The sequence below is a fragment of the Dermacentor andersoni genome, chromosome 2, assembly GCF_023375885.2.
Source record: "Dermacentor andersoni chromosome 2, qqDerAnde1_hic_scaffold, whole genome shotgun sequence".
NCBI classification, from domain to species: Eukaryota; Metazoa; Arthropoda; class Arachnida; order Ixodida; family Ixodidae; genus Dermacentor; species Dermacentor andersoni.
Window position 1 is genome coordinate 11,092,351 of NC_092815.1, and position 27,160 is coordinate 11,119,510.

Genomic DNA, 27,160 nt, shown 5'->3' on the forward strand with positions numbered 1-27,160 from the left:
CTTTGCTATAAAGGCATTTGACTGCACATATGCATATCCTTTCATGTGATTTGAGGGCTGTAGCGCCATCCCAGACTTGTGGGAGAACTCAAGCAAGATGTAATGCAGCTGGGGATGTCCCCTGATTGCACAATTCACACCTGTTGGCATTCTTATTGTGCAGTGCCACTAGCACTGGAAGTGTGTGCAGCAAATTCTTTTGGAAAGCAGGGTTCAATTTTGGAAGCCAGCAAGGAGGAAACTTTTTCAACCTGCCCCATTTCCTTTATCTGCACACTTCTGTCTCTGATTTCCTAATCAATCTGGCACCCTCCGCGTTATGAAGATCATTGTGCACCAGCAAGTCAAAAGACCACTTTAAGAAAGCAACAGAACCAGATTGTACACAATGTAGCATGTCCTGTTCACAAAAGAAGAGAAAACTTCCTGAGTGAAGTCCCACCCAATAGCAAAGCACACCTGAAACCACATGAATAGTTAAGGCCAGTTGTCTCACCTGTTTTCATGCCCAAACAATTTTTTTTTCTTTCTCTTCTTTCCTTTTCTATCTTTCTGTGGTTTTGCTTGTCTGTTGATGAAAAAAAAACAGAATTACCTTAGGATGAAATGCAAGGTCAGTGAAATAGATTTTTGGCGAAAGCAGTATGGTCGCTCCCAGTGGCTAGGTATACAACATTAACTTTGTGAACTTCATCATGTCCTTGTATTTTTGTCAGGTCTTCCTGCCATTTGTGCTGACAAAAATAGTTTTAGGCAAACTAGGCATTGATATAGCAAGAATATTTTTATGAAGTCTAAAAGTGGTTGTGGTTGACAGCAAGAAGATTTCAAAATTATTTTTAATTTTTTAGATTTTTAAGATTTTGTTCTTACATATGATGGGCTCTAGTATTCTATTTTTTACTGTGCTCTTGGTATAAGAAGACTGCCTTGCATGAATACAGAGAGACAATGTTTGTAGCCCTAGCAACCTCCCATAATATGTCTAATTAGCTGACAAGCTCATCAGTTGCCATTTTATCACTATACAGTATTTGCCACCGTAGCACCTTCGTGATGGTGCCTTTTTCTTAGCTACTCAATCAAGCAAACCTTTTAAAACTCCCAACACCTTCACCACACAAGCAGAGTGAGCTTTATGAATGCATTTTCCAAGGAAACCTGTGCAAACGTGCAATGCTGCTTCAGGGCCTTGTGGATCAGCTGGTGGGATCAGACAGTGTTTCCACAAGGGAGCAGCTCTGTGGCCTGGCTGCTCTGCTTGTATCCACACTTCAGCTAGTGCAAGCAGCTTTCCTGAGTTCGCAACCAAGTGCACTGGAGTCGCGCTTATCTGAGGTCACAAAGAGCAGTGCTTGTGGTAAGACTGCTTTTACTGCCTAGTGCCCTTCAATGCTGACTTGCGATTTTATGCTCAACACTGCTTTGTTTTTGCAAGATCACATTTCTTGGTATGTGTGATTTGGTAACAACCCCTTGCATTCTTAATTTGTAATCTACTTGTAAGTGTTATTGAAATTATGTGGGACTGCTAGAAGAATACAAAGAAAGAAAGAAATAGCACTGAGAAAGCATAATGATTAGCTTGAATATCTGTCTTCTACAAAATTGTGTATGTGTTTGGTGGGATTGCTCATAATATGCATATGCATACTTGCCTTTTTTTTTTCAGGCTTTATAATCACTTCAAGAAAATAAAATTTAATCCAGTGAAAGTTGTGTTACATATGCTCATGATACTGCAAACTGTGTTCGTAGTTCCGTGAAAGCTATATCAAATACATTTGCTTGAGTGAATGAATCTGCTTGAATGAATGTTTGGCTGAGGAAGCATTTCAGAATCTGTAAATGTTCTGTCTTATTGACTGTGTATGCACCCAAGTCAAGTGTTTGCCTTAGTGTGTGTTAACTTGAAAGAAGTGGCATGCTTTCTACATGAAGCAAAAGCAACTCAGTCTGTTTGTGAAATTTTCATTACCAAGTATAAACAGACCTCCAGTGTTTGTAGCTATCTGAAGGGTTGACCTAGATCAAGGTCACATTTGTTACTCTCTCCACCAGATCTGGTAAGCTTCTCTGAAAGCCCATCATTCCGCTACGCCCCAGCACCCGTGCGAGGTGAGATAATTATTATGTCACACGTCTGCCATGCTTTCCTTGGCTGCGTTTTGATCTCTGAATGCAAATTTGTGTGCTGTTAGCTTGTCAGTTAAAGCGAAGAGTTGCATTTCATTTATGCTTATCAGCACATTTGTATCTGTTCAGAGTTCCATGTGCAAGTCAAGCTTGACACACCACAGCTGGAGGTTCTTCAGAAGGAATGTCGTCAGTTTGTGAAGAAGTAAGTAAAATGTTTGGCTGAATGTCAAGGCTATAGAGTCTAGACATACCTTTGCATGATTTGTTCCACAGAGTACACCGCCATGCCGGCTATGGCATTTTGCTGCTGGACATGAGGTTGCAAGTTCGATTTATGGTCACCGCGGCTGCATTTTAATTGGGGCAGAATGCAAATTCACTCATGTGCTTAGATTCATATGCATGTCAAAGAACCCCAGATGGTCAAAATGAATCCAAATCCTTCTACTACAACGTCCCTCATAGCCCACTGTGCAGTTTTAAGAGGTTATGCTTGACAATTTAATGTGGAGAATCAAGTCCAGGACACTTGGTGCAATGTCAAGCTAATGGGCATGAAGCCTTGTCTCGTACACTGCTCTTCGTGATTGTTAAATAGGTTATTCTATAATAAAAGTATGTCAGAGCTTGCCTCTTCTAGGCGACTGGCCACAAGAGTACCCATGAAGATCAAGTGGCAAACCAACACCATTGCAGGAATATTGGGTGGAAAGAACAAATGTGTTTGCCGATGGCATTTTGTAGTCTTCATGCCAAGTCTGGCACACTTTTCTTCCTAGGTGATGTTTAGTATTACATTGTTACTTACTGTTTAGCTCCTTTGAAACACCTAACCTCTACTTGTATCTCTTTTTTAGATTTAATAAGAAATGTATAGAGAACACAGTAAGACCTTACAGCTTTCAGAAAGTTGCATTCTGGTACGAGATAGATAAGGCATTACTGCTCAGATATCAAGCATGAGAGTATGATGCTGTTATCAATTCCTGTGTTTTCTACACTATTAATAGCATATCATTGCATTACACTTTCCATTTCTGTGTGGAAAAATAACACATCTCTCTCCTTATTTCACAAATATTCGTATTACAACCTGTTTCTTAAGAAAGAGCTGCATTTTCATTCCTCATTCGTATCATCTCATACCAATCATTGTCATAAAGCATCTGTTCCTCATTATCGAGCAAAGCAACATCCTTCACTCTTCAAACGTGTGATGACTGGAACCACCAGCCCACCTCAGTCATAGAGACTGGAATATCTTGAAAAGCGTGGTTTAAGTGTGTGTCGTGTTCTAATCTTTGTGTTTGTAAAATTGCTTGACTCCACTGCTTTCTGTAATGCCATTAGTACCCGAAAGGTAAGCCCTTTATGAATGAGCGTTGCGGCAACACACCAGAGAAATATTTATTACTGCGAAATTGCTATCTGGCTCACAAGCGGAAAATCTGGCTTGGTTGTCGGCGTTGGCGTTGCATCCGATGGTCCCAAAAGTCGCCGAATCATCCGCTTCTCACGACCGCGTGGCACTAGTCGCTTGGTCAGTTCAAGGTAAGAACCACAGATGCTCCAAGATCATGGCCCGTGGCCTAGTTCAGTTCAGTTCTGCTTTCCAACACAATGTTGGGGGTCCTCCAGGCAAAAAAGTTGTCATAGACAACTTGAGGGGACCTGGGGACCATACAGCAGGCAACGTGATACATCTACAAAAGAACAATTTGAAAGACTTTACATCACAGGGTATTTTGAAATAGTAAAAATATTATACAATGCAAGAAAAAATCAAATACAGATATGGAAACTACAAACATACAATGAAAACATAGAAACATGAAAAAATAAATATGCACTTGTATTAAAGGGTTCTTCACTCATACAACAAAAAACGTCTTATTTGTGACTTGAGTTTATAGAGTTTCATGCTGAAATTTGTTTGGGAATTCACACGCTTTATTAGTGCGGGTATTTGATAAGCGAGGACAGCCCTTCCAAAATTTGTACGTGTTCGTGGTGTTATCCGTTCGTTACGCAGTGCATAACGAGCTAACGTTGTGTGTGCTGAATGTAACAGGTTATGTTTATGTATGTGCAGCAGGAGTTTCTAGTCATATATTTTACTCGTTTTGAGCAAATTGTGTTTAATAAACAAAGGATTAGTTGGTAGATCTTTGGGTTCACCATAATAATTCTCAAGAATCCTCAGCACTTTCTTCTGTAATACCTCCAGTTTTTTATAATTCGTGGTCGTTGCAGTGCCCCAAACTAGTGTGCAGTAGGATAAGCGGGAGTAGAAGTGGGCATAATATATCGCTTTCTTTAGCTGCAGAGGAATTAGATCTGATAATTTGAATAATAAACCAACTGTTCTGCTTAGCTCTGAGGTTAGTTTGTTTAGGTGTGTATTCCACAACATACCTTCTTCAAACCACACACCTAGAAATTTCTGACATTTTACGCGTGCTATGACGGTGTCCTGGAATGTCAGCGTGAGTTCACTGTCACATGTTTTGTTAGTGGGTTTGAACAAGACGTAGTTAGTTTTTTTTAGGTTCAGCGCTAATTTATTTGCATGAAGCCAACTGTCAAGCTGCATTAGGTAGTCGTTAATTGTGTTCTGAAGGTCACTAAGTGTACGCGCAGAAAGAAATATATTCGTATCATCTGCGTAAATTACTAACTTTGGGGAGTTAGGTGTATCAAATATATAGTTTATGTAAAGTATAAATAACAAGGGCCCTAGAATCGACCCCTGAGGTACTCTCTATTTTACTGTAGTAGTTGGGGAAATAACATCACCAATTTTTATACACTGTTTTCTGTGGGAAACATAATTTTTTAAAAGATCTAAGGCAATGCCACGAATGCCGTAATCACGAAGTTTAAGTAATAAAATCTCATGGTTAGCACAATCAAATGCTTTCATAAGATCAGTGAAGAGACCAATGGTATAAAGCTTACTTTCAGTGTCATCCATTATTTTATCTTTAACACGTAATAATGCTAGCTCTGTTGTTCTATTTTTCTGAAAACCGTACTGTGCGTCATTTATTATGAGGTGCTTAGTTATAGAATTCACGAGGTGCGTGGTAATAACATTTTCAAAGACTTTGGACAGCACGGGCAGCACCGAGATTGGCCTGTAATTACATATGTCACTAAGGGCCCCACACTTGTGTATTGGGCAATGCGGGCAAGCTTAAGATCGGAGGGGAAGATTCCAGTTTCCAGCAGTCGATTAATTATATGCATAAGCGGTAGAGATATAACAGACGCAACATATTTAATTGGTGCAACACACAGGTCATCAATTCCTGGCGAGACGCTGTTCTTTATTTTGCCCAATAAATTTTCCACCTCTTGTGGACTTGTCGGAAACAAAGAAATTGAGTGTATCAAGCTTACGCGTTTCTGCACTGAATCAAGACAAGTTTCGGTACTAAGGTCCCTCTTGCTGGAAATCTGAAAATCACCGATGTTAGTGAAGTATTCATTCATATCTGTGAGTGCTTCAACCTTCGTTTTACCATGAGCAAAAGCTGCAATGTTAATAGGACGCTTCAGTTTCGAATTGTTTGACAGATTGTTGACCTCGTTCCAAAGCTTTCTAGGATCATTAAATATCCTAGTGAAAAGACATTGATAATAGCAAGTCTTACCTTTTTTCAAATCGGCATTTAATTTATTTCAGTACTTTTTGTATTCGTTGAGCCGCGCAGCGTCACATGTCTGTACAAATGCGTGATACATTTTATTTTTGGTTTTGATCCTTTTGTACAAGCATTGACTAATCCAGGGTTTACGAATTCTTTTTTACCTCGGGGGAGCATTGAACAAGCGGGGAGCATCTATCATAGATAGCCTTAAGCGTGTAAAAGGAAAGGCGGTATGATTTGTCAGGATCACTTTCTGCGTAAACCAGGATCCAGTTTGTATCTTCCAGCGCATAATAAAATTGGCATAGCAGATGTGAATTTATCTTACGATAGTTCGACTTTTCATGAGAGTCGAGCCTGTCGCTGCCGAGTGTCAAAAACGTAAAGATAGGAAGGTGATCACTAATGTCGAGTGATAACATACCACTGGTGCAATTTTGTTTTTGGGTGTTTGTGATACTGATGTCAAGTAAGCTGGCACTGTGGTCAGTAAGACGAGTAGGTTGCGTAATGACATTTGAGCAAGCAAATGAATCAAGAATAGTTTCCAGCTGTTTACAAGATGCATCCCCACTGAGCATGTCAATGTTGACATCGCCCATGATAAGAAATAGACTACGCATCGAATGGATTTTTCGCAGTAACGTTTCTATAAAATGAACAAATTCAGACTTATACCCTGCGGGAGGTCGATAAACAGCTGCAACGATAACATTTTGCACACGCACTGTGACGCATTCAATACTAGGCGTCATAGAGGTAATTTCCTCAATAACATCATGGGTGAGGGAATCTTTAACGTACAGACAAATTCCACCGCCTCGGTTAGAAGGACGGACAATGCCATTATAAACATATCCTACAAAGTGTGGTGGTCTGTCATTCGGGAGTTAACCAGGACTCAGTGAATAACAAAACATCAAATTTTATGTCAAGACGCTCAAAGAACAAACTGAGGCTATCTGTTTTATTTTTAATACTTTGAAAATTTAGATGAAATGCAGCGAACTGCTTAGACAACCCGTTCAACGTATGACAGAGCCTACATTAGTCGTAATATTGGCAGCCTGCCTTCTTAGCCATCGTGACGCAGCTCGCAAAACCCAAAATGTCATGAAATTAACTATTGGCGCATCTTGTCAACATCTTCCCGACAACAGATTCTTTTTTGTCTTGCTGAGTTTTTCTTTTGAGCGTGTAGTTTTGGCTAAATGTTTTTGGCCAACACTGAATAATAGACAGAAAGCATTATTTATTGGATTAAAGCAGGAACTGAGGATGAGGAAGAAAAAAGCTTTGCATGTGACTCGCTTTCTTTCGGAAGCGTGGTCAGAGGAGAACGATCGATGCAAGATCCCTGGCTGCAGTAGTATCACACTGGTAACGCACAGGAAGTGCTGTGCAAAGTACAACTCTTCCTTGAATCCGATCAGAACTGTTCCACGGGAAGCCATAGGGTGGTTTGGGCAAAGCACGCTTGCAAGTGGTGCCCAGAAGTAACAAACCTGTTCCTGAAAAAGTTTCCACAAAATACCTTTCCGTTGAACACCCTTATTGTCAGTGTATTTTGTGCGCTTCCTTGAAAAATGCACATTTCCTTCTGGTATTTTCATCCCCTGTGTTAGGGGGTTACTAAATCAATAGCTTTCATCAGTAGATTTCTAGCCTTTTTTTTTCTCATTTCACCTAGTTACTTTGGCAAATGATCTTCTTTTAGTCTGTATTAACAAACTTAAGCCTTTCTTAACCACGCACTTGTGTTACTTGTTCTCATGAAGCTTCGGAACTGAAAAATAAGAAGGCGGATTCTTTTTTGTTTTAGCACAATCAATTCAGTTTGTCCTACATCACCTCTCTTCCTTGGGACTTTGACTAAAGCATTTGTTACATTGTCCTGCTATTTAGGTAGAGCAGTTGAATTTATAGTTTTAAACATGCCTAATGTGAGCATCACACAATGACAAGCTTTTATTTACTTTGGCTGTCTCTGCAGTACTGTGGAAAGGAACTGTACTTGCTTCTTTTTGGAAATGAACTTGCTTTAACATCTTCCGTTGTAGTACTTATTGTGTAGTATGGCAGGATGCTGTCATTACTGACCCTCTCCTCAAACTGCTTTGCGTGTGTGCATTTCTTACAGTGTGGAGGAGAAGAGTGTGCAGCACGTAGTGTCTCATCTGAGCCAACTCCACTCGTTACAAGCCCTGGCACGACTCGGAGCTGATCTTAGGGAACGCCTGCCAAAGGTAGACATGTTCTATGGCACAATGCAGCATTGTTTACAATCACTAGGAATCACTAAGTTGATCTTGTTATTCTGTCATAGATGTGTAGTAGTTTTGTGTTTCCTTTACAGTGCAGGATGTAGCCGTAGTGCCATGTTCATTTTTCACCCTGAGGCTTCAAGTATATTGTGGAAATGTCACAGGTACTGCTGAGTCACTTAGAATGTAGCTTACAAGAACTTCTTGTTGGGCGAGTTCGTGCATATTATCAAGCAGTTTTATAACTGCGCAAACAAACGACCACAGAGAGAGAGCACACCTGCGCCTGTACATGTGTGCTTTCTCTCTGTGGTCGTCTGTTTGCACAGTTATATAACTGTTTGTCACTTAGAATGTGCAGAGGTGCCATATATTTAGGGGATTTAAGTCACAGTGCCAACTTGTCATTCCACAAGGACAAGTTTGCCTAATAAAAGAATTTGTTTGATAATGTTCATGTTGTTGCTGTGTGCCAATATGCTATCATAGCCTGTTAGTGTAAGCCATATTATGTAAGTAGCACTGGCATATTTTATATGATTGTTTACAATCTTTTACTTGAAATGTAAAGGCTGCAAATGGTTTCATTCTCGTGGTCAATATGAGAGGCTTGTAATAAGTATGCTCTTCATACAGGGTACTTTGAAAAAAAAAAAAAATCTAGATTGGTTTCTCATAAGGGGCAAATGTGAAAACTGTGACAGGGCGTGCTTTAGTTGGTACTTCTTAACATGCTTTTCTTGCAGCATACACTTGCTGTATATTTTCCATTCCTACAGAATACTTTATTTACAGTACTCAATAGGCAGCCTATGCCCCTGAACTCATAAGAAGCCAGAGACCAAAGGTTTAGCACAGGATGCTTCTCCTGTCACGACGTTCATGCCTGATGAACAAGCCAAGCTTATTGTTGTGCATTTGGATGGATGGATGGAAACAACTTTATTTTAAATCTGGCAAAGTTTAACGACCCGGGCTCAGGTCTCCCATGAGGGGACTTCGAGGCCTTGCCTCGTCGCCGCCTCTCGGGCCTGCTGGACTGCCCACTCTTGCATCTTGAGGTCTACGCCACTCTTTAAAGTTTCAATATGTTTGTTTAAGTCCCCTTTATGGCAGGATACTTTCTTTAGTATATTTTTATTTCATGCTGTTGTACAGCTGTCATTGTGCCACTCTGATCAATGTGCTGATTTATGTGCAGGATACTGCGTTATGTGCTTGACACATAACTTTTAAAACTTTCTTTTTTTCTTTATTTGTAGGAGGAGGCAGAACTGGGGACATTGGTCTTGGGAGAGCAGCTTTCATCATGGAACCAGTTTTTTCATGTTCATATAGGCAACCGCATAACAGTAGGTATCAGTATTGTGGCAGCCAGTGGGAAGAAGCTGGCTTGACATATATAACTTCAAACTCAAGCACATATTCATTGAATCTTTAGCCAACACGTGACCATTTGATTCTCACTGCCACTCATTGTAACACTGATACATACCTTACATTATAAGCATCAATCCAAGGGCAGTGCAACTTGTGCTATTGCTAATGTTTAAGAGAGCACACTATAAATAGGGTTCTTTGCTTTTAGGTAAACCCTATAATTCCTTATCTTTGCACCCTGAACAAAACTTATAAAAATCAGGTTAAACCAATTTCTCCTCGAAGTTTCACTTTTTGTAAATGATAGTAATAAGTGCAGGTGTTACAAAACTAATGAACAATGCTCACTTCTTGTGATCGAATAGTGAAGGTATATTGTTAATGTTAGAAAAGAAGCCGGTCACAGACCACAGTCAAAACAAAATGATGTTTCAACTTAAGTCAAAGACTCAAGTATACTCAACCTTCTGTGTAGCCGGCATTTCCATTGTGAACAAGGGTCCTGAAACATCATTTTGTTTTGACTGTGGTCAAGGACCCAATTCTTTTCTGTTGATTTTACCTGACCAGATGGTATTCTGTCAAACCGTTGACTACATTATTATTATTAATATTTGAACAAAGCATATGCATTGTTTTTACTTAAGAGGAAGCTTTAGCTTGGGTGCTCCTATGTAAATACATGTAAAAGGAGAATTCGTTTTTTTTCGGCAACCACTGCATCAAATTTGGTGAGGTTTGTTGCATTTCAAAGAAAAACTTAAAATCTAGTCTGTTGGTTTTGAATTTTTCATTTCGGTTGTCAATTTTATATTAAAAATTGTCAAAAATAGAAAATTTTCAGGAAACAAAACTATAAAGCTTACAACTCTGTCACTCGGCAATAAAAAATGATATCACAATTCTGTGAATTGCATCTAATAGTAAATCTAAAGCAGACAAAATTGATATGTCACACATGAATCTAAAAAAATTTAGCGATATGGAAATACAGCTTTTGCAGAACCCTTGTACACAACGTAACAAATTCTCGTAAGATATAAAATATCGAATTTGTCCACTTTCAGTGATATAATGGGTGCCGTTTACAGAAACGCGATAGCTGTTCCTGATGCGGCGCTATTAATTTGTAAGCTTCGTGCTTCTATGTTTTTTCAAACTTCCAAATCTTTGACAATCTTGCTAAGAAAATTCAGGCCCTAAATCTAAATTTCACTTCCAGCAATCAGTAGAATTTAACTTTCTCTTTCCAGTGCAACATATTTCATTAAAATCGGTCCAAGGGTGATCTCATAAAAACGTTTTTGCGCTTTACATGTATTTGAATAGGCTGCGTCGGAGTTGGGCCCGAGCTAAACCTTCCTCTTAACACTCAAGCAAAAACTAGCATACATAAAAATGCAATATATTAAGCTACTGCTGACCTTGAGCAAACGAAAGCTTGTGCCATTTTGAGTAGCTGCATTCACTTGAATAAGACAATTGTGCATTGCATTGCATTTCGTGTGCACATTGCATACATGTAAATGGCAGTAATGCACTGGGAAGCGCTGACGTTGCTTTGCATTTTGAATGGTAGCTGTGATGTTGGGAGGATGTTTACCCAGTGACGTTACATTCACTGAAGGGTGGCTGATTTGTCGAGTTGGTGTTTCATTAATTTTGTTGCAAAAGCAAATATTGGGAACCAATAAAGCAGGATGACAACAGGCAAGGACGAAAGGCCTGACAGGTCTAGGATGGACACAGAAATGCTTTGAGTGCATATGATAATGTACGTCAACAAGGGCTTGTCAGACAAGGAAAAGAATCGCACCTCTTGCAAGATGTACCTCTGTGCATTACCTTTCATGCTTTTTTTCCTTCGTTAAAAAAGTGTGGAGAACAAAGTAAAGAAGGGATTGCCAAACACGTATCTGTTTGTTCATTTCTTTTAAATGTATTAATAATACCTGACAAAGGGTGTTTGTAGACATGAGTTCGTCACTTGTTTTGCAAGCAGCTGTTGCACCGTTACATCTAAATGCGAGTAGTATTGTCTGTTTAAATAGAAAATTTGTGTCCAAAGGGAGACTTTTGCTTGTGTTAATCGTTTGTAAAGGTTTCCAGAAAAATCCAATGCTTCATACTGCCAGACAACAAAACCCTCAATTTCTCCCTGGTTTTACTTTCTCGAAATAGAGCTCAATTTCTTCCCGGTTTTACTTTCTCAATATAGCAGCCTATTTTTAGCCCCCCCCCCCCGAATATGAAGAAATATAAAACCCGGTAACGAAGGATCCGAAGAATAAATAGCTTTTTCGGCTAAACAGCTTGTTCATTCACGCATGATTTCATTTAGAGGTGACAGTTCATGGTGCATCTTGAATAGTACAATTTACAAATGTAGTACAGTAAAAGCTCGTTAATTCGAATTCTGTAGGGAGGCAACGAAAATTCGAATTATGCAAAATTCGAACTAATGAAAGTCAAAGAAAAAAAATTGCCCGGTTAAGGCGCGTATATAGTCCAACGTGGCATGAGCATGCGCGCACATACACTACATGCATTGGCATTAACAACAATGTCTATACTCCAAAGCACTGGCGCAGTCAACATAACCGGATGTGGCCAATGCAGTCCGACGTGCTCGACATCGAGCTGGCTCTTGCTGCATTCGTGCGTTTGTCACGCTGACTGGTATGGAGAAAAAAAAGTCGCTGTTTCACTCGAAAAGCGAAGCATTGATTGCGATAGCAAATTAGTAGATAGCTATACGAAGTAAGGATAGTAGTTTTATCGGTTTCGAAAAATGAAGCGCCAATGGTAACAGCACACAAAGAAGGAACAAAAGACAGGACAAGGCGCTTCCTGTCTTTTGTCCCTTCTTTGTGTGCCATTATCGTTGGTGCTTCATTTTTTGAAAGCTATGCACCAACTAGCCCCACAACGTGTTTTACTGCAGTTTTATCGGCCATGTAAACATGTAAACATTCACTTACTAACTAAATTAACAAGTACGGTGTCACACACGCACAGGTAAACATGAACACATCTCGCTCGATGACCGCGGAAACTTGCTGAAAAATGCTGGAGTTAGGAATCGTGGCAGTAGCAGTGAGCGAATTGATCTTCGTACAACTCTCGCTTTGACACGAACGAAACGCAGAAAGCACATCGCATACGAAGCTACCGGCACTACGCGCACTCTGCAAACATCGCACATCACATTGAAGATCAGGCCCACGCGGGTGCACACTTTGGCCACATCCCAAATTGCTTTCAAGATACGGCGCCCGCATGGCCTCATCGTAACCATCAGCCGCCAGAGAAGAACGCCCCCCCCCCTCTTCTCTCCCTCCCTCCCTCCGCCTCACCCCGGTGCCTCGCGGCGACAGGAGAGGGCGCACATCTGCCCCGCCTTCCTCGCTCGCGCACGCGTGATTGAGCTGTGCTTGCCGGCTCACCCTCGCGCACTTTCGCTCGCACATACAGCATACAGCGCACGGCAACGATTTTGTAACCCTTGAGCTTTATACAGAAACTCACGGGAGAGAAGCGACCTGCAACAGAGGCATTGCCGTGCCTGGCCAGGTGCAAATGGGTCTCTCTTCAGTCAGGCCTTAACAAAGGGCTGCAGATAGAGAAAGCAAAGCTGCGTGGCCCGCACAGCACTGGCTGTAGAAAGTTCTTCTGTGAAAGTAGCGAAGGTAGAACTGGCATGCAACAGTGCTGGGAAAGGATACTTGACCTGATGAATCAGCTCCAAAGGTACCAATCTTACCATTCATATTGCCTGTGCTCTGAGATGTCATCAAAATACACGGCATTGACGTGGATCTACCATTGATTAAAACTGTCCTGATTTTCTTGTGGATTCCACTTTTGTCTGAACGTGCAGGAGCTGATTAGCCTTCACCTTAATGCTGCCATGGACTCCTGTCTACAGGCACTAAGCGCTCTCAAGGCTGGCGCTAGGTGAGTAAGTTTTGTTAACCTTAAAAGGATCTGATCCTGAGCTTGTTGGTACAGCTTCATGGCAAATCCTTGTTAACCCTTTTCATGCCAAGGACAAATCTCGCTCATCCATGCCTTTCCTCCAAAATATGCCATTGACAGGTCTCACTCATCCAAGAATTTCCTTTTGACTACCGAGTGTCACAGAGTCGAAGTTGTTTCATAATTTCAGTGTGCATGCTGAGCTATCACAAGGCACCAGCTTTCCTGAAAACTAATTTTTTGAGGCTGCAGTTAGTGAAAACGAAGCGGAAGTCTAGCTGCCCTGAGTTTAAAAAATGATGGCGTAGAGTGAGGCAGCCACAGCAATGACAGATGCCTTTTCAATGCCAGAATCATGGTGTTTTTGGACATTTCTTCATCTCAAGCAAACAATTCGACCTGGAAAATTTGCGAGTCATGTTCAGAGCTTCAGCTTAGTACTAACGATTGTCAAAAAGATTTAGAGCCTTTGACGACTTCTCCTGCATAGGCGTGGCTCCACAAAATTGCTTTGTCACCAGCACCTCTGCGATTTTTTTTTCCATGCCAAGGTCCACTTGGACATTTCATATTTATTTTTATTCTCTTTTTCTCCCACTCTCCTCTGGAATCATTTAATCCCATTCCCGGTCCCTATACAGAGCAGCATGTCAGCAGTTATATACGCGCCGGCAAAATTCTCTGTTTTTCTAATAAAGAGCTCTCTCTCTCTCTTTCTCTCCATGCCAAGTTAGCCATGACATGCCGCATGGAGGATAACAAAAACATGCTTGGCCTCTGCTCCAAGAGATATTGCGCTTTACATAGACAGTTTCTGTGGCTTTACTCCAACTCAAAAACATGAACAAAATAATTAACAGTAAAGGAAAACAAAAAGTAACGAGTGAACTGCTCGTTCGCTAATAATGAAAGCTATCGACAATGAATCAATAAATAAAATATTCAGAAAACTTCAGCAGTATTTAAGTTCGCACATAAAAGGTTCATTACAGTTTATGCATTTCTCTACACCAGTGACTAAGGGGCATTTTAGAAGCTTTTTCACGCTATTGCACTAGCTTCTCAAATCTTATGCTTTGTGCTCCATGCAGGGGTTCAGTACTTGAACAACCATGCGAAGATTTCACGTGGAAAGCAGTGTCACAGGAACTACTGAACACACAACGTTCTTCCCAGGAGGTCTTGGCTCTACAGACGCGAGGTCTAACACCACAGGTTCAAGCGTAAGTGTTTGTCTGGTTCACTCATCAAGCCGCATGTCACTCATCAAGCCGCATCATGTCTTATAACGTCTGGAGAAAAGCTCATGCACCTTAATGCCCCAGCTGCACTATTGGAAAATCGCATGCAGCGTTCCGCAGGCCCGTAGCAGCTACCATGCAGCAGCTTTTTCGTGCCACAGGAGGCATCCGCCCTGTAATGAATTTTTGCAGCTTGCCGCGGTGGGAAGCGAGCCACAATCAGAGGAGACCAATTAGAGTGGCCCCTTCAGTGACCTGCGCACGGAAAACTGGAACAACGTGCCTGACCACTTGTTTTGCATGATCGTCTGCTCGTGTCAGCTCTCGCTCGCACTTGTTTTGGTTGGCTTGGTTTGGTCTGGTTCGCACTTGTTCGCACTTGTTTTGATTGTCATGGTCTGCGATTGTTTATATAAAATGATGAGCGAACCAAGACGTCCCAATGGCAAGGTTTTTGGACACGGTATGCCATATCCGGTTCTGTATGACAAGACGGACCCTGAATGCAAGGATGTGAAAACGACACCCAGTACCTCATTCTCTGTCTTTCAAACACGGCGATTTGAACGCACAATAGAAGGGAACACACCAACATGATTATGATCAGTGGCAATGACGTCGTCGTCTTCATAAGACATGACTCGCGTTAAGGACAAAGTAAATAAAAGAGGCAAGATTTTCATGCTATCACTTGACTGCTGCAGTGGCTAGCTGTGTCAGATTCGTCGGACGATCCTACCGCTGTCGACCAGATGTAGGAGTCGTCGGACTATCTCGCCGCTGCCACCATTTGAAGGAGATGAAGGTCGTAGACAGGAACTCCGTGAACAGGATTTAATTGCAGGATTTACATTTAGAAACAGGACATACATTGGCTGACTAGCGCGACTCCCATATGGAGCCCGCAAGACTAACATACAGCAAACCGCTTACGAGCACACAGCTCACTAGTACATTTCTAGTATGACAGAGCACTCAGCTCCCGACAACGAGCACGACACGAGCACTCCCTAGCAGCCGGCAAACGCTGCTTATAAGCTCTCCGCTTGACGTCATAGTTCGACGTCATCGTTCGGCGGGGACGGAGCAGGAATGGTCGGGAAGGTTCGTCCAAGCATTGTAAACTTGCCGCCGCCCCGCACTAAGGCTCCGGAGTCAACGACCGAGGGCTTCGTAGAACTGTGCTCCGTCTCGGGTGGCGCGGCGGAGTACCACATGCCTGAGCTGACCGCGCGCCACGTGGCTGCCGGTCATCCGCAGTTCTCGGTACCGCCCAGCTTTCAGTGCCGACGTCAGAGGGCTTCGTAGAACTGCTTTGTCCCGGGTGGCTCGGCCAAGTACCAATTTCCGGAGTTGATCGCGCGCCACGTGGCCGCCGGCCGTCCGCAGTTCTCGGAAGGGCGCCCCGACTGGTGGGCTTGGAACACGTGCAGCGGGCTGAAAGCTGGCACGTTGCCACCCCGTACGGCCATTCTTAACAGCTCCTCCATGGCCCGGAAAATCTCGCCTGGCCAGTGCTGGCAACCGCTGGGCAGGAAGAGAATGGCTGGCGAGCAAGACGATGGCTTTGCTCTCTGCAACCCCTGCGTACTTGGAATGCCTTCAACCATCTTACAACAACTGGCACAGAAGAGCCGACCCGGCAACACAATACCGCTCAGCGTTCAAACGCCCGGAATTAGCTGCTAACCCACCAGGCCTCCTATCACAATTTCCATGCAAGTCACTCAACTGGGAATCCCAAATTTTGCCCCAAAATTTCGTGCCGCCAAAGCGAGCATTCACGTTCCTCCTGAGTTCGACCAAACCCGACCGTCGCGCTGCACAAGAGTAAAGGTTTACGCAGAATTAAACCGAATCCTTTCAAACACCAATACCCAAACATAACATAAGCAGCCTAACTTCACGAACAGCCTGTTCTTACCCTATCGCAGTGGCGTACTTATCTCACGTACTGTTGCCACTGAACAGTCTGGCCAACTCCACAGGTACGCAATCACAATCGCGCTAGCTTTGTGGTCCCTATTCCGAACACGTGCTTGCATCATACAAAGTTTTCATCACGCTGACTCACATTTGTTCCTTTAGTCCACACAGGACACGTGACTTAAACGAACAATTAAACTCGCGGGACTTACACACTCCGCAGAACTCTTAAAATGATGCGTCTTCTACTAACTCTTTCCACGCACGCTCACTAAAGAAGTCAGAATACGGCTGCCCTCAACACACACCAGTAACCCAGTCATAAATCTGCTTCCTTCCGTCCACACAGGACACGCACTAATGGAACTAAGAACGCTTCTCAGTGCAAATCGTGCACTTACTGAAAATCTACGCGCTTAACCTTAGAAAATTCAAAAACACTTAAAAAGAAAGAAGGTTAAATAACACACACGCGCGTTACGATAGGCCTTTCAACGATAACCTTGACCTTCAGGTTACTCACGCATACACAAAAAAAAAAAAAGAAAGCCTATATACTTATTAATGAACACCTCGCGAGACTACAGGTTTACTTTAAACGAGTCTTTCAAATCTTGAGCTTCTCAAACAAAACATAAACAGAGCTCATACCTTACATATTGAAAGAAATCCTAGTCTCAAATCGCGAAAATCTGCAAATGTTCAAAAATAAAACAAAACAACACTACTGCGGAAGCTCTCTTGGCCTCCCGTTCCCGATTGCTTACGACTGACTCATACTTTCAGCCGCACCCGAGGTGGTTGCGGTTTAAAAGCTACTCTGGCTACGGAGGAACAACAAAAGGGCTGACTCACTATCAGCTCCCCCAAGACGTTACGGTCTCCTTCCAATTTGCGTCCTCGCGCCCCGCTTTGAACATGACCTCGACTGACCGCGTCACTACTCCCCACCTGGTCTCGTCTTGCCACCTTGCACTTCTTTGTACTGCACGCTGAGCTTCGAAGAGAACGACGGAACGACGAGGAATTTGACTGCCCCGTGCCCTTTGTCCGCGTCCGTGCAGAACAAGCTTCTCGGTCCCCCTTTGACCGGTGGCTCGAACGTTTTCGATGCGTCAACATCGTCAGTGACGACCGCACCTTTTTCCTCGCGCCCTGCCCTTTTGGGTTTCTCGCCATCTTTGGCGGCGCTACATTAGCTACCGTCTTTCGGTCTTTACCGCGCTTCTTTTTACGGCGCTTTCTCTTCGCACTCACTTTCATGTCGCCTTCTCGTGCCTCGTGCTGGCCGGTACACATTTCGTCGGCCCGGATCGGTCTCTTACCCGCACAGTCTGAGTGATTTACATTTAAATCTACTCTCACTTTGCCTCGACTGGCGGACAGCTCAACCGACTCTGGAACAATGCAGCAGGCTTTACTCGAGTTATGCAACTCGCACTCTTGCGAACTGCCCTCTACTGCAATGCCCAGCTCACGCTGTGCATCTGCACACAGCCCGTCGGTATCGATCGCTGTCTCACGCGCACAGTCCGAATGATTAACAACTGAATCATCCCTATCTAGGCTATCTAGACTGGCGGAGAGCCGCACCGATCCCTGAACAATGCAGTTGTTCTCTCGTGAGCTACGGAGCTCGCCACCCCGAGAACTATTCTCAACTGCATCGTCCAGTTCGCACTTCACTTCTGCACGCAGATCTGACTCGACATGGGTGCTCGCGTCTGTCAAGTCCGTAGTATTCTGTACCTCGCTAACGACCTCGCTACCATGAGATGCGACGCACACGCGCGGTAACTGTGCCAATTTGTTCGCAGCTGGCCTAGCTGTCTCTACAGTCATCTGTTGGCACAGCACCTCGTCGCTCTCACTCTGGCCTTTAACGGCCTCTATTGCCACTAAGGCTTCGTTAGCTGCTAGCACTTCGAGTTCACTTGTGAACGTGCTGCTACTCTCACAGGTACTACTACTTTCCTCGGCTTTCGACTGAAATCTGCTGTCTACTTCCTCCCACTTTCGCTGCGTCCAGCCTACAGATTTCTCCAGCTGCTGTTGACTTCGCTCGATTGACTGCTCAAAACCTTGAATCTTTTTGTTCAGTGCATCAATGTACTGCCTTGTTACTGCTGTTAGGCCTTCTTCCTGCGAAACCCTTCTTAGTTTCTGCCTAGCTTTTTCCTGTTCTTGCTCAAATTCTTTCTGTTCTTGCCTAATTGCTTCCTGTTCCCGTTTCTTACTTAGAATTCGTTTGCCCATTTGTTCTATGAATTTCAAATCATTCTCACTTTCGAGAATTGTCTTACGAATTTCTGATTCCTTCAAGTTCTCATCTACGTTTACCTCGATCTCCTCACACAACCACAACAGGTCAGCTCTCGTCAAACACATTAGGACCATGGTCGCTGCTTTAAGCTTTGGCTCTGCTGTCACACAATACTTGCTGCGATACCCACGCAAATAAAAATACAAGTACAGTTAAACCTGGATGTAACGAACCTATATGTAACGAATTCCTGGATTTAACGAAGTTTTTGAATTCCCCAACGCTGCCCCCATTGAAGCCCATGTATTTTCGACCTTGATGTAACGAACGCGTTGCGGCGGTTAGCCTTGATGTAACGAACTCCCAAAGCTGATCAGTCATTACTTTTAGCACTTTTAAGGAAAATTCGGCCGAAGAAATGCTCTAGATTATTGAATATTAATGCTGTAAGGAGCCAGCAGCTACGCGCACGCCAGGGATTGCCGCGACCGAGCAAAGTTAGCGATGATGATGATGATGGCGGCAACTAGCGCCGCTCCGTGCCTAACGTAGCAGTCTTTTCAGGCTTTGCTTGTCTAGCGTGGCACCAGGTGGCATTGGTATCGGCAGCTGATTTTTCTTGCAGAATTATTTTGTTTCGTATGGATTTGAGGACAAGCATTCTTATTTTGTGATTTTCATTTGTTTCAACGGCTTATACACACTTATGTGTAAGAATTCACTTGAAAAGCAACGCTGATAGCCGGTTCTTTCATTGCCAAGGCGCCGGAAGGGAGATGGGGAGGGACGATGACGAACGATATCCGTCACTTTTTTTTCTTTCTCTATGGGTGCGTTGCATTCGCCATCTTGAGTGTTGTCCTGCGTTCTGCACGTGTGCGTGTGTCAACTGTGCTCTGGTACTGGTTTGTCCGACTTGTTTTGGAGGTGCTAGGCCTGCCTGTCGGCGTGTAGTCGTGCGTCTCCGCTTCTAACTGCGTCGTCGGTTGGTCGTGATGAGTTCTACTGCCAGAAAACGAAAAGTTCTGTCTTTTGAAGACAAACTCGCAATTTTAAATGCAGTCTCCGCGGGCGAGAAGAAGAAGGACGTTGCCACCCGTTTCAGCATTCCAGCGAGCACACTATCAACGATTTTGAGTGCGGAACACAGCATCAGAAACGCAGTGGAGTGTGGGAACAAGCTCGAAGAAAAAAAGACTGAAGCTGTCCACATACACTGATGTGGACAAGGCAGTGTTCACGTGGTTTTTGGACACGCGAGCCAGAAATGTACCCATAAGCGGCGCGATCTTGCAACAGAAGGCAAAGGATTTTGCGTGTATCTTGGGTCATGACGATTTCAAGGCAAGCAACCGGTGGCTGCAGGGATTTAAGAGCCGGCACGGTGTCGTCGGAAGAGTAATCAGCGGCGAATCTGCCTCCGCAGACAGCGATGCTGCTGCTTCGTGGGTGGCTGACAAGCTGCCTGGAATCCTGAGTCGCTTCGAGGCGGCTGATGTCTACAATGCCGACGAGACAGCTCTATTTTATCAAATGCTTCCGGGCCGCACGCTAGCGTTAAAAGGCGATGACTGCCGCGGTGGAAAGCAGAGCAAGCTCCGCATAACGATTCTGCTGTGTGCCAACCTCGACGGCACAGACAAGCGAGTCCCGCTAGTTGTCGGCAAAAGTGCCCGTCCCAGGTGTTTTAAGGGAACGAAGCGTATGCCCGTGAAGTATGTGGCGAATTCCAAAGCGTGGATGACTCGGCCAATATTTTCTGAGTGGTTAAAGGAATTTAACCAGGACGTCAAGCGGCAAGGCCGTCAAGTTTGCCTACTGCTGGACAATTGCTCGGCGCACCACGTCGAGGGCCTGCAGCTGTCGAACATCGAACTGCATTACTTCCCGGCCAACTGCACGTCCCTAATACAACCCCTGGACAAAGGGGTCATTAACAGTTTTAAATGCTGTTACCGGCGCCGACTAATCCTGAAAATACTTCTCGACATCCGTCTGGAACGGGAGATGAAGATCGACATTTATCAAGCAGTCGAGATGCTTGCTGCCTCCTGGCAAGAGGTCAGGGCAGAAGTTATCGCGAATTGCTTTTTAAAGGCCGGAATAGCCAAAAATGCACGGGCTGGTGCCGACGAGGAGGAGGAAGACCTTTCTACTCCGTCCAATGTGGCCGAAGCGTGGAACGAGCTATGTACTAACGGTGGTGTACCCGACGACGTTGAACTGACTGACTTTTTGTTTGCCGACAACGCCGCCGTGACTACAGAAGAAATGTCTGATGCAGCAGTAGCTGAAAGCGTGCAAAATCCGGATGGCGGTGATGATGGTGCTTGTGAGGCAGATCCGTGTGACGTGCCTACTGCAAAGGAGGTGATGAACGCAATGGACGTTATGCGCCGTTTCGTCGGCTCGCTCGACGATGAAGGAGCTCTACACGATTTAGCCTCTTTGGAGCGGCGTGTTGTGCCTACACTCGTGCCGAAGGAGCCAGCGGAAATTACGCAGTTTTTTAGTGTAAAATAAATGATTGAAGGGTGAGTTCACCTTCACGGATATATTGAGCTATTTGGTTTCGTTTCTGCATCATTCGTACGAGCCTTCACGCGAAACCTGCATGTAACGAAAACCTGCATGTAACGAAAAATTGCTAGCTTTTGTCAACTTCGTTATATCCAGGTTTAACTGTAAAAGATCCCAGCGAATCAAATCCAAAAACACAGTGAAATTGAAGCCTGGTAAATCTTACAGCCAAAACCAAACGCTTACCCACTGAAGCAGCACCATATCACCAGTCCTTCCCCGCCGTATCCAGTCAGTTGCAAGAGGTGGTCAATCTCAAGTCGCCTCCAACTTGATCAGGATGCCGGTCGGTCACCATGTGCCAACGTCCGTCAGCTGCCGTTGCTGTCTCCGAGTCGTACGCCGATCTAGGAGCCGTAGTCGGATCTCACCGCTGCCATTCAGTTGTAGGATTTGGAGCGGTTGTAGCTGTCGGGATGAACTTGGGACGACAGGGCTAGGCGAGCAGGATTTACATTTAGAAACAGGACATACATTGGCTGACTAGCGCGACTCCCATATGGAGCCCGCAAGACTAACATACAGCAAACAGCTTACGAGCACACAGCTCACTAGTACATTTCTAGTATGACAGAGCACTCAGCTCCCGACAACGAGCACGACACGAGCACTCCCTAGCAGCCGGCAAACGCTGCTTATAAGCTCTCCGCTTGACGTCATCGTTCGGCGGGGACGGAGCAGGAATGGTCGGGAAGGTTCGTCCAAGTATTGTAAACTTGCCACCGCCCCGCACTAAGGCTCCGGAGTCAACGACCGAGGGCTTCGTAGAACTGTGCTCCGTCTCGGGTGGCGCGGCGGAGTACCACATGCCTGAGCTGACCGCGCGCCACGTGGCTGCCGGTCATCCGCAGTTCTCGGTACCGCCCAGCTTTCAGTGCCGACGTCAGAGGGCTTCGTAGAACTGCTTTGTCCCGGGTGGCTCGGCCAAGTACTAATTTCCGGAGTTGATCGCGCGCCACGTGGCCGCCGGCCGTCCGCAGTTCTCGGAAGGGCGCCCCGACTGGTGGGCTTGGGACACGTGCAGCGGGCTGAAAGCTGGCACATAAATTTACGCGCTAATAATTTTATTTTTGTGGTTACCGCCTGATTTGGGTAACAGGATAAGTTTGAAGTACAAATTATTTGCAGCCTCGTGGAGGAACAGTGACTGGCGGTTATAAGGGCATGGGCAGGGCTTCACTGCTGACTTGAGTTGTATCCGATTATAAAACAACGTTTTTTGAATTAGCTCTGGAAGAATTCTAGAGGAATATACATTTGTGGAACAATCACAGTTCCTTTGGATCCCTCGTTTATTGCTCTACCAAGTTAATTGCCACAACCGACTCGTATTGTTATTTTCGAATTTACGTAGCAATGCGTGGCCGCCAGTCCCATACAACTGCATAGAGGGCAGAACGCTGCGGTTCTAGACGTACTGAGCCCACCGCGGAAGGTTAGTAAAACACCTATACATAAGCACAGCAGGGAAGTGGCTACGTAAGGCGGCTCAACCGATAACTGCAGAAGCGTCATTAAAAACACACAGAATTGTTCTCCACTTCCGGCGGCGTTTTCTCTACTTCCTTTTTAAATAAAAAGATGTTGATCCATAAAGATTTTCATAAACAGTGGGTAAATTTGTTAATATTCGCTTTTCCTTCCTGTTTTGCTGTTGCCTTGGCTCTCTCCCTTGGTATATCACTTAATTTCTCAACTCCTTGCAGCTCTTGTTCCCAGTTGCCAATTTTGCACGAAAAGTACTGCACAATTAGGAAAAAAACAGACAAGTTAATGGGTAATAGTCATATTGCTTATGAGTTTAATAAGAGGAAGCTTTTTCTCGGGTGCTCCTATCTAAATACATGTAAAAGGAGAATGCGTTTTTCTCGGCAACCACTTCACCAAACTTGAAGAGGTTTGTTGCATTTAAAAGAGAAACTTAAAATCTAGTGACTTGTTTCAAATTTTTGATTTATATTGTCAATTCTTTATTAAAAATTGGCAAAAATAGAGAACTTTCATCAAACGAAACTATCAAGTTTACAGCTCTCTAACTCTGCAAGAAAAAATGATATCACAATGCTGTGAATTGCATCTGATAGTACATCTAAAGCGGACAAAATTGTTATGTTACTCATGAATGTATAAAAAATTCAGCAATATGGAAATACAGCTTTCGCAGAACTTTTGTACACAATGTAACAAGTTCACGTAAGGTACAAATAGACATATCGAATTTGTCTGCTTTGAATGATCTAATGGATGCCGTTTACAGAACTGCGATATCTGTTTTTGATGCACAGCTATTAATTTATAAACATCGAGCGCTTAATTTTTTTCCGAATTGTTGAAAATTTTTTCACACAATTCAAGCCATAAATCGAAATTCCGATTCCAACAGTCACTAGAATATAACTTTTTCTCTCAAATGCAACAAATTTCATTAAAATCGGTCCAGGGGTTATCTCAGAAAAGCGTTCTTGCGTTTTACATGTATTTGAATAGGCCGCGTCGGAGTTGGGTCCGAGCTAAAGCTTGCTCTTAAGGATTATTGCAGGGTTTGATGAGGGATGCTGTTTCGCATTATTATATTTTCCACTCTAGCCCATATCGCGGGTATATGGTTCCGAGGATCTGCCACCGTCATGGCGAGCCGTCCCTCGAGGAATTACTGAAGCAAAAAGACAAGTTGAACGCAACTGGCGTTTTGTCCGGCCTAAACTCGTTTGTCAAGCATACAGACCAGCTGACTACGAACCGAATCCCTTTCCTGGTCCCTGGATCAGTCTAAACAAAGAAGGTTGAACTAACGAAGCAACAGCGATGTGCGTGACCATTGAATAGGCGGTGACAACTTAACGCTGCGCGGGCACCGAATCTGAGAAAACTAGCCTTCACACCACAGCAGATGCCGATAACTACCGCCATCCAAAAGGAGTGAAAGAGGGAGCAAAATGTTGACCGCCAAATAGCTGTCAAATCTCAACACTGATTTGGCGGCGCTTAAGGAATGTGTGCGAGGAGTGGTGGCGTGGGCGGGGAGGGGGGGGGGGGGGGATGTGCCGCTTAATTTGGGGGAGGGGGGGCCCGGGGGCTACGTGCCTTGTGTGAGCTTCATCAGTTATAATTCCATTTACATCGATCTGAGTCACATGGTTCTCGGGCCTGGATAGGTAGCGCCAAAACTTTTGTGTATGCTGTGTCATAAAATTCATTAGTGTTGTTGAAAAGAAAACATCTCTTGCCTTCCGTAAAGCAGTTTTTAGCTCACCAGAAAGTCGGCGAATATCTTCAGAAGTAAGATTTTTTTTCCGCATCCTGTGTAGTTTTCTTTTTAGGTGGGTCACACTACGCGGAATCCATGGGTTTCTGCGTTTTGTACGTTTCAGTCGCGTGGGAATGAACGTTCCCTCACAATGTGTTATTATGTCTTTTAGTTTAAGCCATAGATTATTCACTGTACCATAATTTTCAATAGAAAAAGTTTCCAATGCTACTTCAAGGTAGTCGATGATGCTGACATCGTCAGCTCTATTGTAATTTTTAACAGATACACGTGATTCAGGAACTGGTCCGCTAATGCTGATAGTGACTGTTAGCAGCAGCAGTTTATGATCTGATATGCCCTCTTCGAGTGTGATGTTGGCTGTTAGATGATTAGAGACAAGTGCAAGGTGTAGTATTGAAAATGTTTGCCCAAATGCGCGTTGGCTCTGTGATAAGCTGATATAACAAAAAACTAAATGCTATGTTCAAAAGCAGTTCAAAACCAGTAACATCTCTGCTACCGGCTGTCAACATACTCCAATCAATAGTGGCTGGAAAATCACCAGTAAGAATTAGCTTAGTACGATCTTTCAACCTGCCACAAAGGAAGTCGTGAATTTTCAATATGTAGTCATTGGACGTGTTTGGTTTCCTATAAATACCGTCTATCAGCACAGGTGAATCATGGACATATATAGTGCACCACACACTTTCATGATCTGGAATACCTTGCTCTTGGCGAAAAGATGAGCCCTACCGTATTACTATAGCAACTCCGCCCCCGTGACTGCCGCGATAGGATCGAAGAATAAAATTAGCAGGAGGAACTATTTCTCAACGTTTCCATTATGACGACAATGTCAGGAGAGTAAATTAGCAAGATATCTTCTAATTTTTCAGCTTTATTAACAATGCTCCTTGTATTAAAACATACTAAAGAAAGTGAATTTACAACTCCTGCTCATCATGCGTTGTCAGCACTGGACTTTTCGGCACCATTGCGACGTAATCTGTTCAAAGGTAGCCTGCATTTCTGTACGTCATTCCATATATACATTTGATCGTTCACTTTAAGCTTATCAAAAAGAAGTGTTACCTTATCACCAGCATCACATTCTGCTTTGGAGGACTGCCAAAGTTTCCTGCGTATGTCACGTACTGAGGCCGAGAAGTCTTCTGATAGAGATATCGCGCTATTTTTAAGCTTCTTGCAGTTACGAAGAACAGTCATTGTTTCTGTGATATTGTAAAACCTTATAATTACAGACCTTGTGCTCTTTTCCTTCTTTTTCCCAATACGCTTTACAGGCTCGACTGATCTCGTTTCTACACCGAGTTTGTATTTGAATACACCGTTAACTACCGCTTGTTCAAGATCTTTACTACTTTCATCGCTTTTTTCTTCCAACCCGTAAATAATAATGTTATTCCTACGGCTTCTGTTTTCCATGTCGTCTATTTTTTGCTTAGGCTCTGGATATCTTTGCTCATTGCAGTGACCTGCTGTTCGCACTGCGCCAGCTTTTCATGATATTGTTTAAGCGATGCTAGAGTAAATTCAATTTCTGTCAATCTAGATTGAACGCCTTGCAGTCCTTCTTCTAAAGTGCACTGCGAGGTTTCAATTTCCGTAACCCCTTTTAAGATCTCGTCAAGTGTATTTGGGCCTGGATTTTCCTCAACGTCACCACTAAGCAACAACAGCGAGCGGACAATGCGGAAGCACTCGCAAACACAACACAAAATACACTCGGGGCTTGATAGCACCATGAAACAAATAGCATCACTTTTGTGACACTTAGAAAATGGACATTTCTTTCTAACCTGTACAAGAAGAAGAAAGTGGTTTTTCATGGCGTACTTGACAGTGCCACCAAGCCCACTGAAGAGGGCCTGCGCTTGCTGCGGCATATTGTGCGCTTCGTCCGATGTCGCTGCTGTCACTGGTTGGCTGAATGGACGGCGCAGGTGCAGCGTTGTGATCGTCCTGGATGCTTGATCCATGTGCGGCAAGATTGTCATTGTCAGCCATGTTGATAGCCCAGTGCTGTTGCTGTTTCTGTTGCTCATGATGATGCAGGATAGCCAGCATTCTGTAATCATGGTGCTAAACAATCGAAGACCGGTCGCAGTTCTGAGTGGTCCCTGTCAGTCCGAGCAGCGTCTGTACGAGAAGAAGAAAGTGGTTTTTCATGGCATCCTTGACGGTGCCACCAAGCCCACTCAGTTCAACACTGGCGTGTTCATGCTGTCACTGAAAGGGCTAGGTGGTTGAAATTGATCTGGAACTCTGCACTGCGACATTTTTCTTAGCACGTCATGGCACATTGAAACACTAATGCATAAGCATTCATGGCTAATGTACTCGTATGTAATAATTATTGAACTATTTTTTTTTTCTGCAATGAAGTGTGCACCATCAGCCTAGCATAATGTAGCTTTCAACGTGTCCCTTCAGTGCCTCTTCAAGTGAGCCTTTAAGTGGAA

The 27,160-nt window shown here is 43.9% G+C and overlaps 1 protein-coding gene and 1 long non-coding RNA gene across 2 annotated transcripts in view; one reads left to right on the forward strand and one right to left on the reverse strand.

Moving 5' to 3' along the window:
- Window positions 1-27,160, forward strand: part of Cog1 (conserved oligomeric Golgi complex subunit 1) — a 73,937-nt gene that overhangs the window by 12,381 nt on the left and 34,396 nt on the right. The window contains exons 8-14 of the mRNA XM_050190156.3: window positions 1,189-1,360; window positions 2,062-2,118; window positions 2,266-2,341; window positions 7,933-8,038; window positions 9,319-9,408; window positions 13,317-13,393; window positions 14,506-14,637. Of these exons, the coding sequence (XP_050046113.1) occupies window positions 1,189-1,360; window positions 2,062-2,118; window positions 2,266-2,341; window positions 7,933-8,038; window positions 9,319-9,408; window positions 13,317-13,393; window positions 14,506-14,637 (710 nt within the window). The remainder of the gene's footprint in view (window positions 1-1,188; window positions 1,361-2,061; window positions 2,119-2,265; window positions 2,342-7,932; window positions 8,039-9,318; window positions 9,409-13,316; window positions 13,394-14,505; window positions 14,638-27,160) is intronic.
- LOC140216062 (uncharacterized) lies at window positions 3,527-27,159 on the reverse strand. Its single transcript, XR_011892696.1, has 2 exons — window positions 26,498-27,159; window positions 3,527-3,842 (listed from the first exon to the last, which is right to left on the reverse strand). It is a non-coding gene; the product is annotated as an uncharacterized lncRNA (long non-coding RNA).